Genomic DNA, 26,523 nt, shown 5'->3' on the forward strand with positions numbered 1-26,523 from the left:
GCGATGGTGGTATAGTGGTGAGCATAGCTGCCTTCCAAGCAGTTGACCCGGGTTCGATTCCCGGCCATCGCAGACGTTTTCTTCTCTGGCAATGTTTTTGGTACAAGTAAAATCACTGTGTTGTAGATAGATAGAGCTTGATATACATTCCCAGGCAATGATTACACGTCACTTGTGCTGAATACATCAACAAGTGTTTTTCTAGTGATTAATTGTTGAAGTCATTCATAGCTTCTCAGCTGTGAGGATTTGCCTTCTCTTTTTGTTATGTAATGACACAATACAGCCGTAATGATAAGAACTATCATAGAGAAAGAATGTAAAAAGTAAAGAGACTTAAGCCCCACTATTCCCGGCTCCCGCCCTCTCAGTTGATCTGGGTTCGATTCCCAGCCATCGCTGTCCTTTTCTTCTTCTAATGACGAATGCTTGGTTTTGTTGTCAGACAGTAAGCAGTAAAGCTGGGAACCAACTTGGTGCTAGGGGTGCTTAGGGTGACCAGGAGGAGGAGTACAGGAACCTGGTGGGGGACTTCGTCGCCGGTGTCACTCCAACCACCTGCAACTCAACACCTCAAAAACCAAAGAGATGGTCATAGACTTCAGGAAGTCTAGACCACCCCCACGACCAGTCCAGATCGATGGGGACGAGGTGGAGGTCGTGGGTACCTACAAGTACCTCGGGCTGCAGTTGGACAACAAACTGGACTGGACAATAAACAATGACCACCTCTACAGGAAGGGCCAAAGCAGTCTGTACTTCCTGAGGAGGCTGGGATCATTCAACATCTGCACAAAACTCCTGCAGATGTTCTACCAATCTGTGGTCGCCAGCGTCCTTTTCTACGCTGTGGTGTGCTGGGGGGGGGGGGGGGGGGGGGGGGGGGCAGCACAACTAAGAGGGACTTATTCTATTTTAAAAAACTTCTCTACCTCAGTTCTCATCCCGCATTATATTCCATATTTGACATTTCCTAATATCTATATATCCTATATTTTATTATCCAGCACTATATCACTTTCTGCGCTATATTCACATTTTTAACAGTTTCTTCATCTCCTGTTATTTTTATATCTGGTATATTTTTTTTATACTCTGTATTACTTACTTGTGCCGTTTTTACTAATATGTTTGCACTATGGAACTGTGATGCTGGAAACTTGAATTTCCCTCGGGATCAATAAAGTTACTATCTATCTATCTATCTATCTATCTATCTATCTAGTTCCCATCAACAACACCACAGTGTCTTCTTAGTGAGCTATGTTTTGGGCTTCCTACATTCACTTTGACGGTAGCAATGAGCTGTGTTGTGTTTTTTTGGGGGGTAAACATATTCTTTGGTTTTGAAATGCATTTGGTTTCTCTTGATTTATTTCCACATTTGGTCATCTAGTTTTTCTGACAGGGGTCAGGTTTCTCTTTGGTTTTGTTTTTGTTTTTGACATTTTTTTTTTCAGTAGGTCAAAGTTTATTTATTCTTCAACTGGATGCCTTAAAGTATCCTGGTCTCAATGACGATATAGACTTAACATGCTTTCTGTGAGTAATAATAAATACTAAAAACACATTCTCTATATTTCTCTTTTTCTCTCTAGGCTCCTATGTTCTGCTTTGCAGCCTCTGTTGTAAAGTAGGAGTACTTTCATTAATGAAGGACATGAATTCCTTGGTTCTGTGTTATTTCTTTGATATGTTCTAATATTATGATGATCATGTGGTTGTTGATACCATATACAGGCGAGGCCTCATCCGCCTTGTCTGTTTGTTAGTGAGCCCTGACGAAGACCTCCAGGGGGCCAAACAGGTTGGCTTTTTACACTACAATAAAGGCTTTTTAATATATTCTCTTCCTTGTTGTCACTTTTTTTGATATTTTGGAGTTCCTGTTTATCCTGATTCATTTTGAGCAATTCAAATAGAAGTGATTCAAATTCAGTTTCTAGTGACATATTTCTACCATTGCCATTTGACAAATGTTAGTCCAATACTCCTGCTCCTTTTCCTCTTCTGGTGTCCACCAATAGAGAAGCAGTAGGTGGTGGGGGCGGGGGGGTAAAGGGGCGTGGAATACATCCACATCACAGATCCACATCACATGCTGATCCTGATCCTGATCCAGCTTCCCAGCATGCCATTCATCTCCGTCTGTGGACCGTCTGACCGTCTGACCGTCAGCCAGGTCGCCTTCCCCCGTCCTGTCAGCCGGTAGACTCCATGGCGGACCGGCTGGATGCTGGATGGGATCTGTGATCTGTGGATGTGTGGATGTCTCCAGTAGCGGGATGACACCGACATCAGGATAAAGGAGATAAAGGAGATACAGGAGATAAAGGAGCATCTCCTCCTCCTCGTCTTTGCTGTCTCTCTCTCTCCTCCCGGCGGAGACATGAGGAACCCGGTGGTGGATCTAGCGCTGACACTCTGGCTGCTTCTAGAGGTGAGCATCGCCTCCTGGCTTTACTGTCACATTCACTATGTAGTGTTAGAGCAGCTTGTGTGGTGTAAAGGTTTAGTGTTGGTCTGTTTACCATGTAGAGACAGTAGGTGGATCTGTTGGAGGCTGATCGGTCTGCTAGCAGGCTGCTGGGATGGAGCTCTGATGTGTTTTGTGTTGAGAGCCAGATTCAGTTAAAAAATAACACAATTCAATATTCATCCGCTTAACGCCGAGACTGCACACATCACAGAGGACAAACTGGGATATTTATACAATGTATGACATCATCTGGTAACTTCGGCATGTATATGGTCTCACCAAGAGTCACTTAATATCGTTAAAATCCTAATTTTTATATTGGTGGCACCCTGTTCAGCTACCTCCATCTCGACTGTGATGTAAAGAACAAATCCATCTGAAAAGAGGTGAATGGATGCTGGCATCATATGCATGCTGGAGAGAGGAGAGGAGGCTACAACATTCTGTGAGAGGCTACCTGGGATTGTGCCATCCTTTGTCCTTGTGCCCACTGAGCCCTAGAACTACACACTAGGTTACTAGGCCTGTAGCACACACACACACACACACACGCACACACACACACACACACACACACACACACGCTCAGGTGTACAGTAGGCAGGAGGCTGAATCCAACTGTATATGATGATGATGATGATATCAAATGTTTCATTTCTCATTATGTTAATGTGATGTTTTAAAGTGTCACCTAACATATTTAGTGCCATGAAAGTGTTCCTCTTTTCTTCACCATGTAACACTGTGATGTCTCAAAATGAGAGTCATTTTCAGTCGTGTGAATGTTGTGGACATCATTTGGGGATTTAAAGATCATTTATGGAGAATGAGCTCTAATTTTATTTTTGACGGGGCTCTGAAAGTGTCACAATACGCTCACAATCCCCATTCTTCCTGCCAGTCCATTACAGGCTGACACTCATGTCTATTCATGTATTATTAATTCTCATCATTATTATTTGATTTCATTCAGCTGACTTGGTGAGCACTTCCATTTTGAATGTGAGGAGGCAGCCTAGAGGGACTCTGAACCTCGAGACCTTGTGTTGGTGCGGCTGTGTTCACTTTGATAAGTGCTCCTGACAATTTGTACATTTGGATTGAGACTGTTGATGTATAGTTTAATTTCCAATGGGTTCTTTTATCATCTTATGTCTGTCATGGTGGACAAGCCTCTGAGACAGTTAGACAATTAGACACTGGGAGACAACACTTCAGTGAAACCAGGATATTTAATTGGAATTTAGCTTCAAGTGTCTCTGGGAAAAGGGATGCAGGCAGGGTCTGAAATCAGCACCAGTCACCAGCCAAATGTGAGTGAAATTAACTTTCTTCACTTCCTGCCACTGTAGCAGGCAAGTCTCTTTTTTTTTATCTGCCACTTTTTAAATCTCAGCGTTAAATGAAGGAAATAACATTTTAAATCTGAAGTCATTCAATGTTCGATATATTTCACATAAAAAACATGATATACATGATAAATTACAGTGTTTTAATTACACCGTGGAGGGAGGTTAATGTACACAGTACTTTACTGTACTTTGTTATTGTCATCTATAGTGGTTATTTACATAAAAACAAACAATTCAAATGATTATGAATATTTTAATATTTGCTTTGATTAAAAAGAATCTTGGGAAGTTGTTATGAAGTTAAACAGGTCAAAATCCCCTCTCTATTATCTATTTTATATTGATATGAAAACATCTCCATCAAACAACTGGATTTATTCAAGTTTCTCGCCAAAAACTTAATTTTACCAGATTACATTTGAACACATCATGATAACGTTGTAATTTACCTTCACCCAATAGTCATTTTACTGAGCAGACTTTGAACGCCTCATAATAATAACTGAATGGCACCTCCGTTAACATTAGTAGCTCCGTTATTTAACCAGTCAGGACTGTGCTGCTAATGGCTGCTAACAGCTGTTACGTTACTGTGTGTGTAAGAGTGCAGATTAAGTAGACAGCGAGTCGGCTCAACGGTGTAGTAACGTAGTCCGTTTATTATCCTGACCCGGAAGTGTTCACACATAGAAGGTCCGTGTAACATCCTCTAATATAGTTCCACTTAACAGAACACCTCCCCTTTTAAGTAAGAACACCACCCTCTTTTAACATCTTCAACTCTGCTGTAATAACATCCTCTTACAGGTATCTTAGCACTGAACTCAGACATTGACCTCTGAAACACCTTGAATGTCTATTCACATTTTTCTAACATTCCTAAACAGAAAATAGAAAACATTTATATCCAACAATTTTCCCTTTTCTTTCCCCCCACCCAGTAACTCACTTACAAGTCCATACGCACAGGTGGGCGTGACACTCGGCCTGAGCTAGTCACATATGGTGTGTTTGTCTCTTGAGTATGTGTCTCTCTGTTAACTGGCTCTGAGGGTGTGACAGGTGTATCAGGTGGTGTTGACTGCACTTCTGGATGGTTTACTGTACGAACCTGTGTGCGGTTTCTCCTGACCTGTCCTACATCAGTGTCAATAATATAAGATCTGGGTGTTGTGGCATGTTGAACAACTGTCCCTGGTCTTTTCTCTTTTGCCAGCCATACATTTTGGCCAGCCTGCAGTGGTGGCAGAGGGCGGGCTCTGTGCCACAGGTTGTAGTTGCGTCGTTGGTTCTCCTTTTCGCGCTTCTCTGACTTCCTGAACCCTCTGATATTCGGCCAGCGAGGATGAAGACTCGCTGGGAGCTGTGGTATGGTGGTACGTAGCTGTCTCCCCATGAGGAGTTGTGCAGGGGAGTAACCGCATTCAAGAGGTGTTGCGCGGTATGTCATCAAAGCTTTTAGCTTCTCCTCTCCTCCTTTCCACAGACTTTTAATGGTCGCCACAGCACGCTCGGCTTCTCCGTTCGCTTGTGGATACCTAGGGCTGCTGGTGACATGTGTAAAACCATACTCAGTGGCAAAGTCTTTGAATAGTTCACAGCTGTATTGCGGTCCGTTATCTGACATAACTGTCTCTGGTATACCGTGGCGGCTGAACGCCTCCTTCAGGGCTGCAATAACTGTGTTGGCAGTGGCGACGTTGAGGTGGGTTACTTCAATGTAGCGTGAAAAGTAATCCACTACTAGGAGATAAGTCTTTTTCTCCCAGAAGAATAAGTCTGTACCCACTCTTTGCCAGGGTCTAGCTTGCACCGGAGTTGTAAGCAGAGGCTCTCTGTGCTCTGCTCTGTGCTGTGAACATGTGTTGCAGTGTTCCACCAGCTGACTGATGTGTACAGACAGTCCCGGCCACCAGACGGACTGGCGGGCTCTCGCTCTGCACTTGACTATACCTTGGTGGCCGCTATGAAGGTCACGAAGAATCTCTGGCCTCATGCAGTGGGGTATCACGATTCTTTGACCTCTGAGGAGCAGCTCTCCCGCCAATGTGAGGGTTTCTCTTTCAGGCCAGTATGGCCCCACCTCTGGAGGGAGGGCGTGTTTCTCAGGCCACTCAGTCTGACAGTACTCGATGAGCTTTGCACATATGGGGTCAGCTGCCTGTTTCTCTTGGATTCCCTTTAATCTTGCCTCTGTAGCAGGAAGGCTATGGACGACAGCGTCCACAAACACTTTGACTTCTGCCTCATTGTCTTTTTCATCTTGTGTGAACATGTGTTTCACCGGGGCTCTTGATAACGTGTCCGCTGTTATCAAGCGTTTACCGGGCACATGCACTATGTCGAAGGTAAACTTCATCAGCCTCAGTCGAAACCTCAGCACTCTGGGCGGGAGCTCATCTAGTGCCTTTGTACTTAACAGTGGCACTAGAGGCTTATGATCCGTCTCTAGTTGGAACTGCAGTCCCAGCAGATAGGGTGACAGGCGCTCACATGCCCATGTAGCTGCCAAAGCCTCTTTTTCGATCTGTGCATAATGTTTTTCAGCCTCGGAGAGACCTCTGGAGATGAACACAATTGGTCTCCATGTCCCATCTGTTTGTCGTTGATTCAGGACACCCCCTAAGCCAAAGGACGAGGCATCAGCTGATACGCATGTCTCTGCTATCGGTGAGTATGGAGCTAGCACTCGTGGTGAACTCAGTTCATTTTTCAGTCTCTGAAATGACTCTTTTTGTGGCGCCTCCCAGCACCACTCATTTTTCTCACAGAGCAGATCTTTGATTGGTCGCGTGTATGATGCAAGGTGGGGTAGAAACTTGCCCAGATAGTTGGCCATCCCCATCACTCTCCTTACTCCTTCGACCCCGGTAGGTTCAGGCATCTCCATAATAGCTCTAACCTTGTCTGGATCGGGTGTCACGCCATCTGCTGTGACACGGTGACCCAAGAACATGATACTGTCTTTGGCGAACACTCGTTGTGTTGCTGCATGTCCTCTCCGTACACGACGATGTCGTCCGCATGACACACGACTCCTTCGCACCCCTCCAGCATCTGTGACATGCGACGCTGGAAATGCTCTGGGGCCGATGAGATCCCGTACGGCAGTCGGTTGAATGCGTAGCGTCCGGATGGGGTGATGAATGTTGTGAGGAGCGAGCTCTCCTCTGACAAGGGGATTTGCCAGAAGCCGGAAGTGGCATCCAGCTTCGTGAAGATTTTCGCCCCAGCCAACATGGCTAGTGTATGGTCGACTGCTGGGAGTATGTGTCTCTCTCGCCGCACCCACTTGTTCAGGTGTGTTAGATCCACACACAGCCGTATCTTTCCTGGCTGCGCCTTCGGTGCCACAACCATACCAGCGCACCATGGTGTAGGTTGGGTCACTTTGGAGATCACTCCCATGTCCTCCATGCGATTCAGTTCTGCTCTCACTTTATCACGCATGGGCAGGGGCACCCGACGTGGCGATGACAGAGCGTATGGAACCGCCCCTGGCTCCAGCTCAATCTTGTAGGGCTCCTTTAATTTCCCCAAACCGGAAAACACTGTGGGGTACTGCGCTTTAAGATCCTCCTGATGTGCCTGCACTGTGCAGACACGCTTTATCAGGGCAAGAGCTTTTAATGCAGGAAGACCCAGTAGTGGCTTGGACAGCCCAACAACAACATAAATGTCCTGTTCTGTTGTTTTACTTTCAAAGTTCAACTTGCCTTTGAAACGTCCTTTAACGTCCAGTTTGTGATTTCCTGGTCCATACAGCACTTTTCCTGGCGGTTGCAGTGTCCCATGACTTTTGATGGAGTAGGTGCTGCTTGGGATTGCTGTAACAGTGGCTCCAGTATCCAATTTAAAAACAGTATTTTCCCTGTTCAGCTGCAACCGTTCCATCCACTCCTCCTCCTCATCAGAGCACATTTCTCCCAGGAAAGCAAAATCCTCCTCATTGCTCCCTGTCTGTGCGTCTGTGATGTCGTGGACGCCGCCGCTTGACCTGCATTTCTTTGCAAAGTGTCCTTTTTTATGACACTTCCTACACTCAGCATCATGAGCAGAGCAGTCTTTCCAGAAATGTTTTTTCATTTGTCCACACCTGCTGCATCCTGATGACGGTGTGTCAGTTTTTTCTTTCGCCGTCCTTGGTACCTTATTGTACTTTTTGTGTACAGCCTCAACATGTCCCGTCGTCTGCTCTGTCCCACGCAGCACAGGCTGTTGCTTTTTCACCGCTGCACTCTGCCTCACTCTCGTCATGGCCTTTCCCAATGTCAAATCAGCGTCTAGCTGTAAGCTTTCCGACAGCTTAGCATCTCTTATGCCGACAACAATTCGGTCCCTGATTAACTGGTCTCTCAGAGCCCCGAACTCACAGTGTTCCGCCAGTGTATGTACAGCCGTTATAAAAGATTCCACGCTCTCACCCGGCTCTTGACTCCTCCGGTTGAAGCGTGCTCTTTCAAAGATGACGTTCCGCTTGCTCACACAATGCGCCGTAAAAGCCCGCGTAACAGCATCGTATGACTTTTTCTGCTCCTCTGTGAGCGGCAGCACATTTAAGATATCTTCTGCGTCGTCTCCAGCAGCATACATAAAAGCATTCACTTGGAATTCCTGTGATTTTTTGTCCAATTCAGTTGCTATTCTGTAGCGTTCATAGCGCTTCATCCATCTCGGCCATTCGTTAGCATTGGTAAAGTCAAACTAGCTAGTTTCAGACCCTGGTCGTAGATATGAGAGTCAACGACAGCCATACAGGATTATGTAGTTAAAAAGAGAGCTGATGCTCTAATGCATGAACCCACTTAAAGGTACCCTGTGTAATCTTGTAAACAGTCGGTATTACAAACCAAAATGTACATGGGGTAGATTTAGTGTGAAAACATTTTGTACCAGTTGGCAATATTTTTTATAGTTTAACAATATTCTCAACTTTATTCAATGTGTATCCTAATTTGGGGGAAAAACACTAATGTCTCTAAACAGCCATTTAGAATATTTTTGCATCAATACATTTTAACCTTTAAACCTCGTACGATTGAATTACTTTGATGAAGATACAGAAGTGCATTCATATGACTTAGCAATAAGATGTTCAGTGCTGAGTGGAAACATGCTAACATTACCTAGGAGAAGAGGCACCAGACACATAAAGGCTTTTACAGTTCAGAAACTTAGTTCAGTGTGATGCATGGAGTTAAAAGAAATCTGACATGCTCAGGGTGTGACTGAATTACCTTCCAGAGACTTCCCACAGTACGTTGGTGCTTAGCAATGCATCTTGTTGGATGGGATCTACTTTTTGTTTGAGTGTCTTCCTCCTAGCCTCCATCATACAGCATGAATCAGTGCTGTAATAACGTCCTGACAGCAGTATTAAAGCGAAGGTGTGTGGCTTGTTTCTTCATTTTATTATGCCTCCGCAACAGCTGTGGCCGGGAGGCATTATGTTTTCGGGTTGTCCATCCGTCCTTCCGTCCGTCCCACTCTCGTGAACGAATTATGATAATTTCATATAAATGTCTAATAGGATGAAATGATGAAGTGATGACATTTTGTACAGACATAGATGTAAACTGCAGCTTGACTGGTTGGCGGAGGCGTACAACTGTGAGGTGGTAATTCTAGTTTTCTATAAATCAAAGTCCTTGGGTCTCATTTATAACCATTACGGATGCACCGATTGTGAAATTCTTGACCGATACCGATACCAATGTTTTAAATAACAATTTGGCTGATATACTACTGTATACCAATGTCTGTTTGTTTGGGTTATTTATTCCCTTTTTTTCAGTCATTCAGCATTTCAATACACTGCCTCTGAATGAGCACAAATTCTACATCAACAACCTTTAATATAACCTTGAAATATATACAGTACATATACTTAAATAACTGTTTCAAAAGTCACACCAACTTCATCGTCATCAGAGTCAAAAAATACTTTTTGACTTTTTTTGACTTGACCTTTTATTTTTAAATGTGCGAAAATTTTCAACGAAAAAAATGGACTTGGTGTGCAGAGGCACACCGGTGACTCCCAGTGTTCTTCTGATGGGGCGGCCTGATGGTTTGCTTCCTCAGGTTGTCTACCCTGAGAACGAGCTAATCCCAAGTTTTGGCTGACGACCTCTGGGCCCGTTTCATCCGGCTCTACGTGCTGAGTCTCTACGTGCTGAGTCTCTACGTGCTATACCTGCTGACTTCGTCATCGAGTTCTGTGTGGTGATGATCACTGATCTTCATCTTCCCAGGGCCCTGTGGCCCCACTGAGAGGGGGGGGGGGGGGGTCAAGACTCATCCCAGCCCAGCGGGCACATCAGGTCTGCTGTCGTCTGCCAAGAGAAGAAGTAAACAGCATATCCACCATCACCTCTGGAGATTTGGCCTTAAGTGGTGTTCTGACCGACACGCCCAGACAACCCTGATGAGCTCCACTACACTTCCTGTTTACATCCACCAACGCATCTGGAATTATAGTTCCAAAACTTACCTCATTCATTACCTCACAAATAGAAGGAAGACAAAGAATAAGGAGGGCAGTTGTCTTGATTTTGTCTGAGGACTTTGACAACCTACAGTAAGAAACATCCAGTTGATGCAGTAGGTAGCTGAATCCTATTGTAATTCCTTCTCTCTGATGTTCCTGACTTCTTAATATACAACCTGTATTAGCTCCACCAATTAGCCTCTGCGCCGTCTGTCCCGTCCTGGTTCACCAGCCTCTTTTTGGCTGGACCGCAGAGGGCCAGTGCTACAAACGCAAAAGTCTGTCACTGAGTGATGAAGCTACAGGATTGGTCGGCCACACGTCACTACAGCGGTATGAACCCAAAATAAACCGACTGTGCTGTGATTTAATTGCAATAAACGGATCAAAATGATGCCGAAATAACTACATCATGATGCTGATTTGTAAAAAGACTGACTTCATGCTTTGTCAGGTCTGTCAGCAAGACGACAAGAAAACAACTTTTAAAATGCTTGTTTTCTGAATGGAGTTTGGATCGATCAGTGCCAGGCTATGCAGCTGCTCCATTAACACTCCATCTAGGAATGAATACGGCAGCAACAACGTCAGTGATGACAGCAGGAGAATCCCAACGCTGATAAACTTTAGTGAAGTATGTATATATTGTTACACACCACTTATATGATGAATGCTTTTGATACACATGCTTTAATAAAAAACTGAAATACTTTTAACCTTGCATACTGTATGTCATGCTAATACCTTTTCACCTTGTATAAAATGTATAATATACTGACTAGTAAATGTTACTATTTACTATTACTGAATGTACTGAACTACATTTGCTTCATTATTAGTTGTCTTTCAATCAAACATTAAGATATAAATGGAAAAACTGTTCACAAAACATAATAGACATGACCACTGACTATTGGTGGAACAATTTAACCACAAATTCACATACTGACCGTATACGGTCCAGACGGATACTGGGTTTGGACCGAGTTTTGTTATGCTTTAGTTTAGCCCTGTTTTACTTACACAACAAAGAGAAGCTGTGATCTTGACTTGACCTGTTCAGGCCACCGTATCCCTCCTCCAGGTAGAGCGGGCTGGTTGTGTGCAGTCGTCTAGTTAATGAACAGTCCATTTCCGTGCGTTTCTGTGCCTATAATTAGAATATGATTGTATTATCACTCAGCGATATGATCAAGGTTTGTTCTCTGCTGTTTGTCGCTTCTCTTCTATATACAATAGAGGCTTTGAAATTGAATAACAACAAATAGCCTACATGGTGATGTTCTAATGATTGAAATGATTTTCTTGTGTCATAAAGAAAGAAATGCTACAGCAGCCTCACACATTGTGTGATGCTTGCAACATCTTCCTCTGGTAGGTTCACTTTGACAAGCAGGAGTGTGAAATAAAAACCAACCTGACTGTTGAATCATCTCTCCATCTCTCCATCTCTCCATCTCTTGAATCCCAAGAGAACTGCATTTAAATCAGAAATCTGTTTTTTGTTACAGAAGTAAGAAAACCGTATTCAAATTTACATCAACATTTTTAATAATGCAAACTTCCTTAACAATATGTTGTATGGCTCACTCTGTTGGTGCATTTTTAAAGAGTGATGTAATATTATTGTTTATTTAATATTTCTGTTTTAATATCATTTAACGAACACCATTTCAAACAATCTCCAAACTGTTTCAGGTTGAGCGTCACCATCTTTTAGTTTGTAATGTTCAAATTTTGCAATGACTGTCCGTGGTCGGTTATCGTTGGTCTTTGGTCCCAGTCGGAGTACGCGGTGGAAAGTGATGTTTTTGGCGGTCTCTGTGGGTCTCTGTGGGTCTCTGTGGGTAGTGTGAGTTCTTTTGAGATCAATTCCTCGACTGATATTTCCGGGTCTTCTGTGGTTTGCTGGGTTTGCCGTTGAAAACTACGTCGTCCCTCATAGTGTGTGTTTGTAAATCCAGAATTGGCAGCGGCAGTAGCTCAGTCCATAGGGACTCGGCCTGGGTCGCCGGTTCAAGTCCCTGCATGGACCAAGTACTGAGTGTGAACTGGTTGCTGGAGAGATGCCAATTTGCCTCTTGGGCACTGCCGAGATGCCCTTGAACAAGGCACCAGCCCCCCAACTGCTCGGAGCCCCTTTCATCTCACTCTGACATCTCTCTCATTAACGCATGTTGAGGTCCTGTTTGTGCCTGTGTGTGTATTTCGGGCCTGTGTGTACTGTGTAAAATAACAGAGTGATCGGGGATCAATAAAGTGCCTTTCTTCTTCTTCTGCTTTCGTGAGTGTGAGTATTTGGTCCTGACTCAATTCCAAGCTGTGGCGGAGTGCCTGGAATTCCATATGTAGCGTTCCGATGAGTGAAAGTCTGGCGTCGAATCCGGTAAGTTTATTTTCGATGGACATTAGAATGTCGCTGGTCGTGGTCGTGGTTTGGGAGATGTGGATGGAGGTGTAGCTGAACTGGAGAGAGCATCCTTTATCTGATGATCTTTTACTGTTTAGAGTGGCGGCTGGTCTTTTTCCCTCTTATCTGTGTTGTCTTTATTCATGATGCAGAATCTGTTCAAATACTCCTCGATGTCATTTTCAAGATGTTCCAGGAGGTCGATTGATGGTTTAGTCCGGGTTATGAGTGAAAAGGGAACGGAAAAGTGAAGGACAAAAGAAGGTTTTTGTGTCCGAAGGGAAATGTTTGTTTCTCTCAGTGTAGCAGCCGGGAGCCGCCATGTTGGATCTCGCACCGTCTCGTGAGAGTTTCCTTCACAGTGGCATCACAGCCTCTCACGGTCTCCCTGCAGCTCAACGTCACCATCTTGACAAACTTCATCTTCATGAAAACGAATGACAATGCTTTGTATTTCTAGTATTGGCTGGTGTATGCTGCTCTCTGCTGGACAATACCGATACACCTCTTTGTCTTCCCTGTTGTGATCTGATTTGAATGTGGCATGGGAAATCACATTACCCTCTAAGTGGGTATATATCCAGTTATTAAAGCTACAGTTATCACAGGTATAAAAAGCATAACATGTGTATTGTATTTCACTTTCTTCTTTCTTTCTTTCTTTCTTTGAGTTGTTTTCATTTAGGCACTTTAAATCTTCCATATATGTGACCAGGCTGCTTGGTCTTTATTCCGAGTGTTGTGTCTCTAACAGTAGATAAGCAGTAATAACTGCCCATTAATACATCCAGGCAGAGCAGTAGATTAACAGAGGTACTTCTTGTACATGCTTCCTCTCCAGCTTTGTTTCCTCTTCACTGCTGGCTCCACTTCAGGCCAAACACACACTTGACAATCACATGATGCTTGTTGGCCTGTTGCTGCTTGCTAATGGCGGAGGCATCTGTGGGGTCAGCGGAGATCAATGAGACCGGGTGGAGCGGGATTTTGCGGATGGATGGCAAATGGGAAGAAAGGATGAAAGGAGTGAAATATAAAGGAGTAGAACAGATAAAACAGAATCAAGCAAAAGAGGAAATTTTGAAGGCAAATATGAAAATACACGTTTTTTTTTTAAGGCTGATATTGATGTGTCAATATATTCAAAATCTTTTTGGGGCCATTTTCAAAGTAAGATATTTCCTGATGATTCAGAATCACAGATATTTAGAGGTCATTCTGGGCAGTGTGAAACACCATTTGGATCATAATGAGAGACTAAACTGCCTTGAAATCCAAGAGAATAAGAAAACATGATCATGCTTTGTGAGCAATATGATCAAAATGTCATCAGATAGATGTTGTAGCACACTGCCAGCTAGAGAGATTTAGGAAGTTATGGCAGTGGAGTTTGAATACCCGGCACTGGAGCAAAGCAGTGTTCAGTAATGTCTGACTTCTTTATTGACCCGTCTACTTTCACAATCTCACCTCCAGCATCCAACACAGCCTGATCAGCTCCAGCATCCAACACAGCCTGATCAGCACACGCTGCTGAATCATTTCAACTATTCATCACCCCCCACCCCCCCCCCCCCCCCCCCCCCATCTGAGCTGCTTTTAAAGCAGGAAAACTCATTCTCTGGTTACATAACGCTCATTTTTTGTCCCACCAGAACACAGAGGGACATTTTCTCTGAGCTCTAATTAGAGAAGGACAATGAATAGAGCTGGACGGTCGGTGACACCGCTGGCAGAGTGTCGACAGGATAACAACCAGGACAAAACTAATAGAATACAATAGAATGCTTTTATTGACACTGCACACATTGTACAACGGGATTTGTTGTACCGTTTTTATGAGCTATAAAACGGTATTTTCAACATTCCTCAAATGCATGCACGTTCCCACAACACACACACACACACACACATACACGCACTCGCCATAGTAATACAAAGAGAGTAAAAATGTAGTTGCATTACAACAAAGTCAAGAATTGTGAAATCAAAGCTTTGTTATTGTAGCTATTGCGTGTATTTCTATATTACTAACATCATTTTGATATTATATACATAAATATATACACTGATCAGCCATAACATTCAGACCACTGACAGGTGAAGTGAATAACATGGATTATCTGGTTACCATGGCACCTGGCAGTGGGGGGGATATATTAGACAGCTAGTGAACATTTTGAACTTTGAACTTTGTGTTGGAAGCAGAAATAATGGGCCAGCGTAAGGATGTGAGGGACTTTGACAACAAGGGCCAAATAGTGCTGTCTGGACGACTGGGTCAGAGCATCTCCAGAACTGCAGCTCTTGTGGGATGTTCCCGGTCTGCAGTGGTCAGGACCTACCAGAAGTGGTCCAAGGAAGGAGAACCGGTGAACAGGCGACAGGGTCAGACCAGAGGCTCATTGATGCACGTGGGGAGTGAAGGCTGGCCCGTGTTGTCTGATCCAATAGAAGAGCTACTGGAGCTCAAACTGCTGAACAAGTTAATGCTGGTTCTGATAGAAAGGTGTCAGAACACACATGAGGAGCAGTTTGTTGCGTATGGGGACCGGTCAGGGTGCCCACGCTGACCCGTGTCCACTGCCAAAAGTGCCTACAATGGGCACGTGAGCATCAGAACTGGACCACGGAGCGATGGAAGAAGGTGGCCCGGTCTGATGAATCACGTTTTCTTTTACATCATGTTGATGGCAACGAGTTGGAGGTGTTGACTCGGCCTCCAAATTCTCCAGATCCCGATCCGATGGAGCATCTGTGGGATATGCTGGACGAACAAGTCCGATCCACGGAGGCCCCAACTCGCAACTTCCAGGACTTAAAGGGTCTGCTACTGACGGCTTGGTGCCAGATACCACAGCAGACCTTCAGAGGTCTAGTGGAGTCCATGCCTCCATGGGCCAATCTAATAGTTTGAATTTTCTTCATGTCATAAACATGTCAACAAACTTCCTGTTATTAGAACATACTGTATGTTAGCTCAGCATAACATTTCAATTAAAGTCCATGTTAAATTGCATGAAATGTCAGTTTCATTGAGTCTTATTCACAGTTTGTGTCTCTGTTTATGTGACCGTGTGTGATTTTGAGAGGTCGTAAAGGTCATAAAACCTATTAGATTATGTATCTTCATATTGTTTCTCCAGTTCTGTACAGCAAGCTTCACTTCTCTTCAGATGATTAGTTAAACATAGCATATTAATGAATGTACATTTTAATGGCAGAATTAGTTTAGTCCTGATTCTCTGAGTCTTTGTGAAGAACCAGATATCAGGGCCTTTGACCTGCTCAGCTGGTCAGGATGGGTTCTACATCCTGTTGTTGTTTGTCCTCTGTGAGCTCCACCAGGCTGCGTGTTCATTCAGCGTCTCACCACTTAGTGCCCTTGAGAGAGTTTCTGTTTCAAGAATTACAGAATAACTTCATTATTTTTTTCATCTTTGGGTATTCTTTGTCTTTCGGTCGTCACGCTACAGTGAATATGAATTTCATAAATACCTTTTTTTCTGTGAAATAAGCATCTGATATGTCATATATCAATTTAATAACCATATCCAAAAACTGCATATTTTCATTTGCATTCTAGTTCAACTTGTTATCTTTGAGAAGATGTCTGGAATTTAATGGAAGGTGATGATGTGCGTGCTGCCTGCCATCCCAGGCAAGGCATGTCCCTGCAGTGGATTCACTTATTTTTGCACGCTCTCTTCTCTCCACCTCCGACTGGCTCCTTACTCTCCTCTATCACCTTCTTTCTCTCTTTCCTCTCAACATCCTCAGCCTATCCTGTACTGCTTCTTTGCAGAATGATAACAGTGAAAATCCTCTATACGCCGCTACAAAACAGGCTGCATTTTCACAGAGATCATTTCAAAGAGCGTTCATTTAAAGGCGCTCTCCAGCCGGCCAGCGTTGTGCATTCTCAACTGAAGCCAGTAATGGAAAAAGTAAGCTTCACTTAGGATGCAGGGGGATCCTCACTGAGTATACTGCTCTCTGCATGTCATTGTAGAATTTGATCAAATTAGAAAAATAATAACTATCTTAATCGGTCTCTCTTTTACAGTGTGTAGAAGCCAAAAAGTACTGCTGGTATTTTGAAGGCGGATACCCCATCTACTTCATGTAAGTACCACAATGTTCCACTCCTACTACACCATTTGGCTGCGCAGCTCAAAACGTGAAGAAGAACTTAGACACAATTCATCCAACAGGTTTAGGATGAAAGTGGACCAAGTGCACCACACCACCTCTGATCTGCTAAAATAAGATAAACCATGTCAGTCTGTGAGGGAGCTGGAAAGTATCTCCCTCATTAAGGTGAAAAAACCCGAGTCAAGTCCATTTTATTTGTATTGCCTAAAATCACAAATCACAAATTTGCCTCGGGGTGCTTTACAATCTGTACAGGATACGACGGCCTCTGTCCTCTACAGTATGACCCTCTCATCGGATGAGGAAAAACGTAACCAAAAAAAAAACCTTTTAACATGGAGAAAAATGTTATAAACCTCAGGAAGAGCAACAGAGGAGAAAACCCCCACTTCCAGGATGGACAGACGTGCAATAGATGTCGTGTGTACAGAGTAACAACATGATGAAAATACAACATAGACCTCCTCCACGCCAACCAGATAGAGCCAGAGCAACACAACCTCCTCTCCACGCCAACCAGATAGAGCCAGAGCAACACAACCTCCTCTCCACACATGCACATTGACTGTGTAAACAGACTAAGGGCCCTATCTTACACCAGGCGAAAAGCAGCACACAGCACACTGCGACGGTCCTAGCTAGTTTCATAACCATGCAGTTGTCTTTTTCACGCCCAGTGCCCACGTTGCGCGAGTAGCTAATGTACATCTGGGGCATGTTTGTCTTAAAATGAGGTGTGGTCAGACGCATTGTTGGCGCACATATACAGTAAATATATATATATATATATATATATATATATATATATATATATATATATATATATATATATATATATATATATATATATATATATATATATATATATATATTAAGGCTTAAAGTTATGCGTGGCCGCTCTGAGTGACAGGTGGGTGCCGTCACAGCCACTAGCTGTCTGCTAGATGTCACCTCAGCTAATTCTAGTCACTGAACTTAACCTCTCGGCCGTTTTTATGATGTTGGTGCCTTTTGGAAAAAATTTTAGATTTTTTTTTAGACATAATATGACATACTATTTATGCTGTGCGGTTAATTGTACGCCCGGCATCCTGCTGGCCAATGTGCGGGGGGTTGGATGATGGGGCTGCCGCTGGATGACCTCCAGGCCCACATCACTTTCCAACGGGATATCAGGAACCGTAATGTCCGTGAAACTTCCTGGAATACGGGACAACGCCAATCAACCGACTCTTTTCTATATACCTGAACAGAGGATTCTGAGAAAGAAGGAGGTGTGTGCTTTATGGTGAATAACGTTAACGTTAATGCACACATTGAAGGAGCTAACTGTGTTATTGCTGACCCGTACGCCTCGCTGTGTGCTTCCTGTTGCAGATGTCGCTCCTATGAGGACTGCTGTGGGACTCGCTGTTGTGTGAGAGCCCTGTCCATCCAGAGACTATGGTACTTCTGGTGAGTTACAGTTTGGGCTGTGTTCTCTCTTACAAAGTCAAATGCCCAACTAAAGGCCACATATAATCATATGATATCTGCATGTCTATATATAGAGAGTATATAATTCTCTCCATGCTTAAACTGTTAGCTCGGTCTGTAACGGGACAATAGATGGGTTTCTGATCAATGTCATTGTATGTGTGGGCAATGCAGGAAATGTGTGCAGAAATCACAAAAGCAATGTGTGTTAAATGATCAACCCCCCAGTAGGAAACCCTCCCAGTTAGCTGAGGGGTGCGTGCATAATTAACTCCAATATTAGCATCTGGCTGTCTGGTCAGAGCCCTGCTCTTTAATATGGTGGAGGATGGTTTTGCACTGAAACTGCAGAAAGACAGACTGTTTCTAGGTAAGACATCTCACACAGTTACTGTCTGTTCATTTAATATTGCTAACATGTGTCAGGCTCTGAGGAGTTTCCTTTCATGATCCTGTTTGGCTATAAAACAATATTAAATGCGGTATTGACATAGATCCTTACGAGTGAAGCTTTCCCTGTTTGTAATGCAGTATAAACTTAACACACCTGGCAGGGTCTGGTATATTTTGATGGTCAACACTAGGGGTTTTCATACATGCTGACATTATATATAATCTAATATCCAGAATGAAGGGGTCTCTGTGCTTAAAGGTCTGCAGCAGGCAAACAGCAGGAATTTCATTCCTACTAATATTCTAATTTTCGTCTGCGTCCGTGTTATTACTTCTGCTTCTATACTGTAGCTGCTGTTTTGTGTCATGTCAACTCACTAAATGAATAACTTCACTGTGGTAGTTATTATAGGCGGTGAAACTAAACCTTCACCAGCCACTGTTGATTAATAAATTATAAGAGAAAATGCAGCTCTTGTGATTTAATTTTAAATGTGCTAGCAATATAAAAATAAGTTTTCTCAGCCCTACAATTATTGAAAAGTAACTCTTCACAAGTCAAGGTCATCTGAGGAGACAATGTTCTCTTTTGCTTCTCTATGTGTGACTTTGTTGTGACCTGTCATGTTGGTACCTCTGTGTCTGCTTGCTGTGTTGCAGATGATACTTACAAATCATTGAAATGATCATTAGACACCAACATTAAATGGAGAGTCTTTGTGCTCCCGCTGGACAGGCGTGGGTGTGTTGATGATGTCTGGTTGGTGAAAGGTCTGAGATATCCTCTGTTTTTTCACTCAGGGTGCTGCTGATGATGGGAGTATTGTTCTGCTGCGGTGCTGGCTTCTTTGTCCGCAGAAGGATGTATCCGTCCCCTCTGAGAGACGAGACAGCCTTCAATGTCTCCTTCACCAGACACCCTGCCACATCACCAGGTACAGTACAGTGGGATTCAGACAAATAGGTGGCAAACACAATGCCTAACTAAGAATCCAATTTTACATGGTAACTGTTACAGGAGTTTAGTCAGCTGGACTATGGCCATGTTCAATATATATTAATATAATATTTCTCATAATTCTAGGGTAGGTATATTGATGAAAAAAACACAATTAATAATGTGCAGTACGTTTATGTTTCGGAGACACGGCAGAGAGAAAAAAAGCGCTCAAAAGCATGGTGCTACTAAACCTGAGGGGACGCACCCTGTTTATACCTGATAATGTGACACTGTGAACAACAGATCTGTGTTGAAATCAACAGGAGGAGAGTTAGTAACGATAGCTGTTAGCAGCCATTAGCAGCACAGTCCTGACTGGTTAAATAACGGAGCTACTAACGTTAACGGAGGTGCCATTCAGTTATTATTATGAGGCGTTCAAAGTCTGCTCACGAAAAAGGACTATTGGGTGAAGGTAAATTACAACGTTATCATGATGTGTTCAAATGTAATCTTGTAAAATTACGTTTTTGGTGAGAAACTTGAATAAATCCAGTTGTTGGATGGAGATGTTTTCACATCAATATATAAAAGATATTAGAGAATTATGGCCTGTTTAACTTCATAACAACTTACCAAGATTTATTTTAATCAAAGAAAATATTAAAATATTCATAATCATTTGAATTGTGTGTTTTCATGCAAATAACCACTATAAATGACAATAACAAAGAACAGTACAGTACTGTGTACATTAACCTCCCTCCACAGTGTAATTCCAACACTGTAATTTATCATGTATATAATGTTTTTATGTAAAATATATCGAACATTGAATGACTTCAGATCTAAAATGTTGTTCCTTCATTTAGCGCTGAGATTTCAAAAGTGGTAGATAAAAAAAATACTTGCCTGCCACAGTGACAGGAAGTGAAAAAAGTGAAATTTCAGACCCTGTGTGCATCAATAATAAAATCCTTTCTGACAAATCTGTTCTGCAGTAATTGGATTGCATTATCATAATTGACTTCGGACAATGGCAATTCTGCAACAACAGAAGCGGCTGCACAGGAGATATGACCTCAGATCTGTTTTTCTCAGGTTGGGATTTGTGCACAGCCATCTCATACTGTCCCCAAAAGTACTACCACTGGCTGATATCCCCTGCATATTCATCACTTACAAGTTTTGGCAGTTTCACATTGACGCAAGGAGTCTGACTCAAAAGAAGCTACAGAAACCGCATCTCCTCGTACTTTCCTAAGCACAGTGTAATGTGTTCCTTGTACTCCATCTGTGTTCCTCCCTCCACTTCCCCCGTCTATCCTGTCCAAACATTCCTCTTTAATCAATAGTTGTTCCATCAACTCCTCGAGTACGTCAGGATCACTCTGTGATTTACGTTACTTAGTACTTTTGTTACATTGGAGCGGATTGAAGATCTCTTTTTTTTTTCTAACGCGGTTGCTTTCAGTCATGGTTCTTCTTTTCTGTCTTCGTGTTTGTCATGCAAACTATTTCTCCACTTTTCCTCTGTTAATTCCTTCATTTCTTTCATTTCCTCGGTTTCGGCACCAACTTTTGCAAGGCATCTTTTTGTTTCAAAGAAGACAGAAACAGGAGTGCTCTTTATCGTCAAGAGAAGAACAGTTACCCAAACTAGCTGGGTGCTGTTTTTTAACATGCTGCGTTGCTGTTGAATGAAATGATGAACCATGAGTTGTGTATGAAAGATGACAGTGTATGAAGCCATAAACCACATAGTCTCTGTCTCTCCTCTTCTTTCCAGTTTCCCAGCAGCCGGGGAGTATACAGGGCTTCGGGGTCAACGGGATGACGGGTGGCGACCCAGGTGTTACCATGACACACCCGGCATATCCGGCACAGCCTGGCTCTGCCCATATGATGATGGGCTCCTACCCTCCGCCTCCGTCCTACTGCAACCATCCGCCTCCGTCATACGAACAAATATTTCATAACAGCAACAAGAAGTAACATCTGCAAGGAACAAATGAGGTGGAACTTGACAAGGAAAAAAGGAAGGAAGGAAGGAAGGAAGGAAGGAGGCAGTGAGAGTTCAGATGAAGATGAGGAAGAGGAAAGAGCTGCCAATTGTTTGCAACTTAGCTGTTTGTGAATGTAAGACTTGGAAGACACACAATCTCTTGTCCCTGTGGAAAAGACCAAAAGAGGCACAATAACCAGAATCTAGATGCACGGACACACACTCACTCATTCACTCACACACACACACACACACACACACACACACACACACACACTGATGATTTATTGACTTATGTGGATCTATATGTGTACAGTGATTGTTCCAGCCTTGTTGAACTGAAGACAAGCAAAGATGCACCCATTCAGGTTTTGGATTCACCCACTGTCACCTTCTCTCCTCCTTCATCCTCCCAATGCAACTACAGTTATAACTGTACATAATGGAAGAGGAAATTACAAACTCATATTGTATTAAAATGCTGGATACTGTACGTTTTAATGGACAGTGAACAAAGTGAAACGTATTATTACAAAAAGACATTTTGACATCTCTTTACAAACCATTCTTAACAATTTCAAGGATGACACTGGCTTATTTTCCATCCAGCCTTTTACTGCAAGATGGGCTCTTTACTAAATGATGAGTTCTTGATACATTTTTTATGACAGTATGTGTAGTCCAGTTATGTAATGACATAATGAGCCGCTCCAGCTCCAGCAGTCACTGGCTCATTCTCCTGTTAGCAGCAATGAAGGCTTTAGTTCACCACAAGATGAATCAGACAAGGGCAGAGTGACGCTGAGATGGAAAAGTGGCTGATGCATGTATGCCACTCTAGGTCTAGTGTCATATGCAGAGTATTAGTGCTATGTCACTTTGATGATTGGTATGCTGCTGCTGTACGACTGGTACAGTTGTGTTCCATCACACCCCACTGGCATATACGGAGTCTGCCACTGACCTGTGCCTCTCTTTATGCTATTGGCCATTATACTTTATACTGGAAGATAACCACTCCTTGAAGGCAGCTGTCACTGATGTGATCAACACTCTACTTTTCTGGCAGCTAACCCAGTGAGGCTATCCGTAGCTACATATTAGTCCTGTACAGCTAGCAGCATAACGAGTGTAGCCTCGCAGCATTTCCCTGTCACATACCAGTGGCGGCAGAGGCTTCCCGCTCTCTGACCAGCCCGCTGGCTGTACAAGCTAGTTGGCCGTGAGGCGCTGGGGCGAGACGCCTCTGTGCAACCCTGCACCCTGAAAAAATCCACCATACCTGCAACCGGAGCTCTTGTTGTCAATGGTTGTAGCCACGACGCCTCAACACATTGCCAGATATCCGGAAGTGAAGGTGAGACGAAAGCCACCTGAGCTGGACGAGCCGGGCCATAAAAGCCGTGGCGGAGGCGGCTCACGGGCTCGGGAGGGAGTGGGGGGTGCAGACGAGCTGGTGTCTCAGCAGGGATGACCAGAGGCAGCGGTGGAGCGGGGACTTCGACGGTGTCGAGCTCAGACTCTGGGAGCATCACGTTGCTGCGTCAGAAATGATCCCACCACTGCTGCCGTCCAACCTCGGGAATGGACCGGCAGGCCAGGCGGTCTGGAACACTCTCTTCTGCGTGGTCCACCCCGAGACACTGGAAACGGTCTCCAGCGGTGAGGCCGGGACACGACAGACACTGCCGTGGTTTTTGAAGCGGTGACTCCCTCCATGGAGATGAGCAGTCAGTGGGCAAATCGGCGATCGCTGAAGAGGAAAGGATGTTTGACATACACTGTAGGGTGTCACCAAGCTTTTAGAATCACATATTTTACAAAGACATTAATTTTGCTGCACCACTTTTTGATGTGAGCAGGCCCTAAGCCCTGTAGTTACACCAATTAAATAGCCTTGTGTTATTTGGAGCAGTTCATTAACAAGTAAAGCTGATTCAGAACTAAACTGTCTATAGCTCCTTTTTAAATGAGCTGAATTGATTGTATTAGTGTTAATATTGGATTTGAATTAGATGTTATATCACTGATAGTGATGAAGGCTTCGCAGCCATGGTTGCACTGGTTCATTGACAGTTCGGTCGTACCTACAACTCAGAATTACAACTGTAGAAGGCCTGTTTAAAGCCCCTCAAATTACTTCATTTGTCCAACCAACCGTCTAAAACCCAAGATAACAAAGTAAAACAGCAAATCATCATAACTGAGGTGCTGAAACAAAGTAGTGTTTGGCTTCTTTGCTTGAAAGATGATGATAAACTATTAATAGATTATCAAAATAGTTGTTGAATTATTTTCCATCAATCAACAGAGGTTTCAGCATTATTAATGATCACGTTTGCAGCTGTGGCATTGTCTGCAAAACCCAGAACCATACAGCTCGTCTTATGCATACCGCTATATGCCATTAAGACTTGGTAAATGCAGGTTTAGAGTAGTATCTGACAGTGGAACATGAGTGACATATTGTTTATAAGTATCATTAGCCAGTAGAACAGCAGCAACTTTATACTAGTCAAAGTGAATTGACCACAATCGGTAAACAATAGAACACTAAAATGAGCATACCATCAGCCTATTTTTCCATTTTGGCGCTGCTGCATGGGTGTAAAACATGATGTGACATCGCACTGTAGGCTCCACATTATGGAGAAATATTTAGGTTGAATTTGAAACAAATGAGTAAGTAGTTGAAGGGACATATTTCCATAAATAAATCTGTGCACTGATGTTTAAATAACAGGGAGCGGATTGACAGAAGTGGACTCTCATTGGTGTTGTAGATGAGACTAGTGATTGTAGTGTGTAGGAGCTGCAGCAGTTATCCATGTTCCTCATCTGACATTCCTGCTGAATCATTGAGTGTTAATGTTCAGAGAACCTTGTGCATCAAGCTGTATCCCAGAGCACCACAGGGCAACAGCATGGCTGTTTCATCTCTCCATGCACAGCTGACTCTCCTAGTGAAGGAAAATCAGTTACTCTAGACCGACTGCTTCTGTTTGGCCATTCAACATTTCATTTGATGACCTGACTGTATTTAACTTTAAAGTTTTTTCTCCTGCAGCAACAAACATCTGAAGTACATTTAAGGTAAAATACTGAATTATTTCTCACAGTACAGTAAAGCTGCAATGGGAACACAGTTTCTGCTTGGGTGAATCAAACCTCAACTGCAATCCAAACTGTTTTTAGAAATCAAAATCAAAGGAGCCAAACTAGGCTGAGGAGGAGAAACCTGTGTAATCAGCTAAATCTGACAGAAAGAAATAACGAGTACTCTGTTTACCTCCAACATTCTTTCACCTTTTTGTTGCAACATCTAAGGTGTGTAATGCCTGATTTATATACGTTCTGTGTGAGCTGGTGCTGGCACCTCTCGTGCACACCAGGCATACATAATGTAGTACCGTGGCGGATTGTACATTGCATATATTTTCTTTTTGATTTTTGACCCACGGTTTTCAAATCCTTTGTCAGGCGGTCTTTTATTTGATCTATTTGACGGACTTGTTTCTAGGGGTGTAACGATACGTTTTACAACAATGCGATACGATTTCCATGGTTCCGATACGATTCAAGGACGATATTTGGCTCATCTAGATTCACGATTCAATGATTTCAAATCGATACAGTAACTTTTCTTTGCTAAAAATAAGTCAGTGTAACTGTGAAATAAATATCATACTGGACAGAGCAGGGCAGGATTCCTCAGAGTTTTTCTTGTGAGGGAATCAGTAATAAATTAATTATGGAAATTATCAAGTTAACAATGATTAATGGCAAATACTTACAGCTTTTATTAGAAAATAATAAATGTGCAACTGCAGGACCTGCTGCTTCAGTTCTCAAGATACAAGGCAGTGCAATATTTAACACTACATATAATAAACCAACTTCTATTCAAGTTAAATGAACAGTGGATTAACCTACTGCTTCTGTCCTCATTTTCAATATAAACAGTAGATCAATAATACAGAGATCAACCGCTGATAGTGATCAAACAGCTTGGGACAGAATCATTCCTCTACAAACGCTGGTTAAATAATCTGCTGATAGTAATCCAGTAGTCCACCTACATGGTTCATTATGGCTCTTTTCATACATGAAAACATCTGGAACAACATGTTAAAACTACGTTAGACTAACGTTAGCTGAGTTTCTGTTTTGTTTTTTACTTTACTCCCGTCGTGATAATTCACCTCTCGGACCGTCTGCTCTCCGGCTGGATACGTGAGGCTGATGCTGCGTGCACGTAGATATCATGACGGGGAAAAGAAAGTAATTTTCTCTGAGTAAAAAACAACAGCGCACAGGGAAAGCTCCTGTGGGTGAAGCCGCCCTCGCCAAGTGGACTGATAGCGCCTGAAAGACCGGTGTCCGTCTCCCTCCACGCCACTACCGGGTGAGAGAGCGAGGAGTCCAGTGCTCCGTTTGTCTGCATGCACGCCATGGATGCGCGCTCGCGCTGCAGAGGGCGGAGCTGGCAAGCTGGCGCATGTCTGGAGAACCGGAGTTACGTCTAACATTTCTTTAATAATAAAAGTGCTAAAAAACACTTTCATAAAACGTTTGTCGTCCTTAAATACAAGGTGCAAATCCTTAGTATCCATACAATCGTTTTTAAAATCGATATACGTCTCCCGTGAAGGACAACTTGCCGAGTACCTATGGATGTAGTTGGATTGTAGGAATATAAATCGATACATCGATGTAGTAGATGAAGCGTTACACCCCTACTTGATTCAATAGTTCCATATTAGTTTGGCCCAACACAATTAATAAGGTTGCTGTTGTAACAGAGGTACTTGTCCAGAAATCTC

The 26,523-nt window shown here is 43.2% G+C and overlaps 1 protein-coding gene and 1 non-coding gene across 2 annotated transcripts; both read left to right on the forward strand.

Moving 5' to 3' along the window:
• Positions 1 to 72, forward strand: trnag-ucc (transfer RNA glycine (anticodon UCC)). The gene has a single exon. It is a non-coding gene; the product is annotated as a tRNA-Gly (tRNA).
• Positions 73 to 2,058: 1,986 nt separating this feature from the next.
• On the forward strand, positions 2,059 to 26,472 carry vopp1b (VOPP1 WW domain binding protein b). Its single transcript, XM_074621783.1, has 5 exons — positions 2,059 to 2,440; positions 16,798 to 16,856; positions 18,264 to 18,341; positions 19,557 to 19,690; positions 21,485 to 26,472. Exons 1-5 carry the CDS (start codon positions 2,390 to 2,392, stop codon positions 21,688 to 21,690), a joined length of 528 nt encoding a protein of 175 aa, XP_074477884.1. The 5' UTR covers positions 2,059 to 2,389; the 3' UTR covers positions 21,691 to 26,472.
• The last annotated feature ends 51 nt before the right edge of the window (positions 26,473 to 26,523 follow it).

Source organism: Sebastes fasciatus, chromosome 21, assembly GCF_043250625.1.
Source record: "Sebastes fasciatus isolate fSebFas1 chromosome 21, fSebFas1.pri, whole genome shotgun sequence".
Classification (NCBI taxonomy): domain Eukaryota; kingdom Metazoa; phylum Chordata; class Actinopteri; order Perciformes; family Sebastidae; genus Sebastes; species Sebastes fasciatus.

What these genes read in the sequence shown, in the direction of transcription:
- vopp1b (XM_074621783.1), top strand. Translation starts at nt 2,390, where the DNA reads ATGAGGAACCCGGTGGTGGATCTAGCGCTGACACTCTGGCTGCTTCTA. An exon ending in CACTCTGGCTGCTTCTAGAG is followed by an intron (nt 2,441 to 16,797) that starts GTGAGCATCGCC and finishes TCTCTTTTACAG; the next exon opens with TGTGTAGAAGCCAAAAAGTA. An exon ending in CAGAGACTATGGTACTTCTG is followed by an intron (nt 18,342 to 19,556) that starts GTGAGTTACAGT and finishes TTTTTCACTCAG; the next exon opens with GGTGCTGCTGATGATGGGAG.